Source organism: Oryzias latipes, chromosome 7, assembly GCF_002234675.1.
Source record: "Oryzias latipes chromosome 7, ASM223467v1".
NCBI lineage: Eukaryota > Metazoa > Chordata > Actinopteri > Beloniformes > Adrianichthyidae > Oryzias > Oryzias latipes.
Window position 1 is genome coordinate 17,028,709 of NC_019865.2, and position 2,176 is coordinate 17,030,884.

General features: G+C 40.9%; 1 protein-coding gene across 1 annotated transcript; it reads right to left on the bottom strand.

Moving 5' to 3' along the window:
- Window positions 1-291: 291 nt before the first annotated feature.
- trh (thyrotropin releasing hormone) lies at window positions 292-1,900 on the bottom strand. Its single transcript, NM_001104734.1, has 3 exons — window positions 1,853-1,900; window positions 1,349-1,553; window positions 292-933 (listed from the first exon to the last, which is right to left on the bottom strand). The coding sequence occupies exons 2-3, from the start codon at window positions 1,539-1,541 to the stop codon at window positions 314-316; spliced, it is 813 nt and encodes a 270-aa protein (NP_001098204.1). The 5' UTR covers window positions 1,542-1,553; window positions 1,853-1,900; the 3' UTR covers window positions 292-313.
- Window positions 1,901-2,176: the final 276 nt, after the last annotated feature.

Consider the following 2,176-nt stretch of genomic DNA (forward strand, 5'->3'; position numbering starts at 1 on the left):
CTAAAGAACAGAGTAGCCTACATATTTAGTAGATCTATTAATGATAAATAACTAATATATCTAAATATGGAAAAAACCTTTCGGAAAACTGTACAGAAAAGTTTAGAGAATTACGCACAAGCGCCGTAAAGAGCATTTCAGAAAAATACTTTGCGTTGAAGAAACAATATCTGTCTGCCAACGATAGTGGCACCAAAATAAAATAAAAAGGCTATCGTTTTTTGTTTTATTTTTGTAATTTATTATAGTGGCTTTATTTTTTACATCTATTTGTTTACAGGGAAGCAGTGCGCGCAGACCTTAACAGCATACACTATTCGCTATCCACTGCATCCTCCTCATTCTCTTTCAGTGCAAACCTTTTACCCGGGTGCTGTCTCTTCTCCTCCTCATGAACCTCCTTAATGTTGTCTAAAAAATCGAGCAGCAAATTTGTTTTACTGCAATTATCAGGTTCCAACGCATCACACGGGTTGCCCAATTCTGGATTGGAGTTATCCCAAAATCGTTTTCCGGGATGCTGACGCTTTTCCAACTCAGGTAGGTCAACCTCCTCAGCTGCTTCCCAGTCTCCATCGCTGTCCTCATCATCTTGGTAGCGTTTACCTGGATGCTGGCGCTTACTCTGCAGCACCAGGTAACGCTTTCCAGGGTGTTGGCGTTTGGAAAGTTCACCAAGCATAATGATGGGGTTGTCAGAAATGTGTCCCGTCAAGAAGCGCTTTCCCGGATGCTGTCTTTTTTGGAGTCCCATGCTAGACTGGATTTCATCTTCGCGCTTGCCTGGGTGCTGTCTTTTCTGCGCGTTCAAGTACTCCTCGTCCTCGTCTTCCTCTCTTCTGCCCGGATGCTGCCGCTTCTCCAGGTCCTCCCTGTATCTTTTACCTGGATGCTGTCGTTTTGCCATCCAATCCTGTTGTGCGTAAACCCCATCTAGGCAGAGACAAGCACACATTCACGCTCAACAAAACTTTATTAGGAACCAAGTTCATTTCAAGAATCACTCTACTGCAAGAATGCGTTCCATTGCCTGGTAGCGGTTTGCGTAATTACGTACGAACAGTTAATTTTTTATCCAGAATTAAACTGGTAAATAAATTACAGTTCCCAGTTAAAGTTCCAACACAGTATAATTAAAAAAGGGAACAACTTTGATTTTTAATGTTGATTAATGGATTTTTTAATGACATGAAGCACAGATATGCACCATGCAATAAATCAAGCCATAAAGTAAACATAAACAATCAATGTCCATATTAAATACACAAAAAGAGAACACTGATCTTAAATATTTTGAAGTAATAGTTTTCTCTCTGCATTTTGAAGACTCAAAGGACATTTTACGCACCATTAATGTCGTCTTCATCCTGCATCTTTTTGAGAAGGGATCTTAGGAGTAGACTTTCTGCTCTCCTCAGGATGATGTCGTCAGTTGTGGTGGTTCGGTCCGTCTCATCTTCTGCAGAGATGCTCTGCGCATCGGACACCGTGAAGTTGCAGATCGCGAGAGAAGCCAAAATGAGGAGGCATACCGACTTCATGGTAATTGTTGTCTGTTGAAAAAAATTGGAATACAGTTTACAATAAAAGGAACATAAATACCACATGCGTATGTAACAATTATCTACCGTGGGGTTTATTTTCAAACAGTTGTTTAATGCGTTTTTTTATACAAGCACTCGGGATTGTCTCAGAGAGTAGTACAACAAGCTGTATTCAAAAGTGTTTAAAGAGAAACTCTCTTCCTTCAATGTAAACAAGAAGGGTTCTTTTGACACTTTCAGAGACAATGAATTGAAATGCACATTCAAATACAAAAAGAACTTTTTTCTCTGAAACGCGCCACACTCACCTTAGAAGTATCCAAATTCTCCGCGCCCCCAGCTTCTTACACCACCAGCAGAGATTTTATTTTCGTAGAGTCTCACAGCAGTTTGTGACCCAGAAGGCCAGGTCTTGAGGTATGAACGAACAACTTCTCAGCCCTCCATTTATACTTCCCGGTTACTGTCGTCATACTAACGCTAGAGTAATCTTTCAGGATCCCTCGTCCCCATTGATGTCAGCAAATCGTGCGCAACTGGAAGCGGTGAAGGATTGTTTTTGTCTTGTCATTTCACAAAGTGAGGCAGACATCACTTTCCTGCTTGTCACAAACTTCTAAAAACATTCAAGT

What these genes read in the sequence shown, in the direction of transcription:
- trh (NM_001104734.1), bottom strand. Translation starts at nt 1,541, where the DNA reads ATGAAGTCGGTATGCCTCCTCATTTTGGCTTCTCTCGCGATCTGCAAC. An exon ending in GGATGAAGACGACATTAATG is followed by an intron (nt 934 to 1,348) that starts GTGCGTAAAATG and finishes GTCTCTGCCTAG; the next exon opens with ATGGGGTTTACGCACAACAG.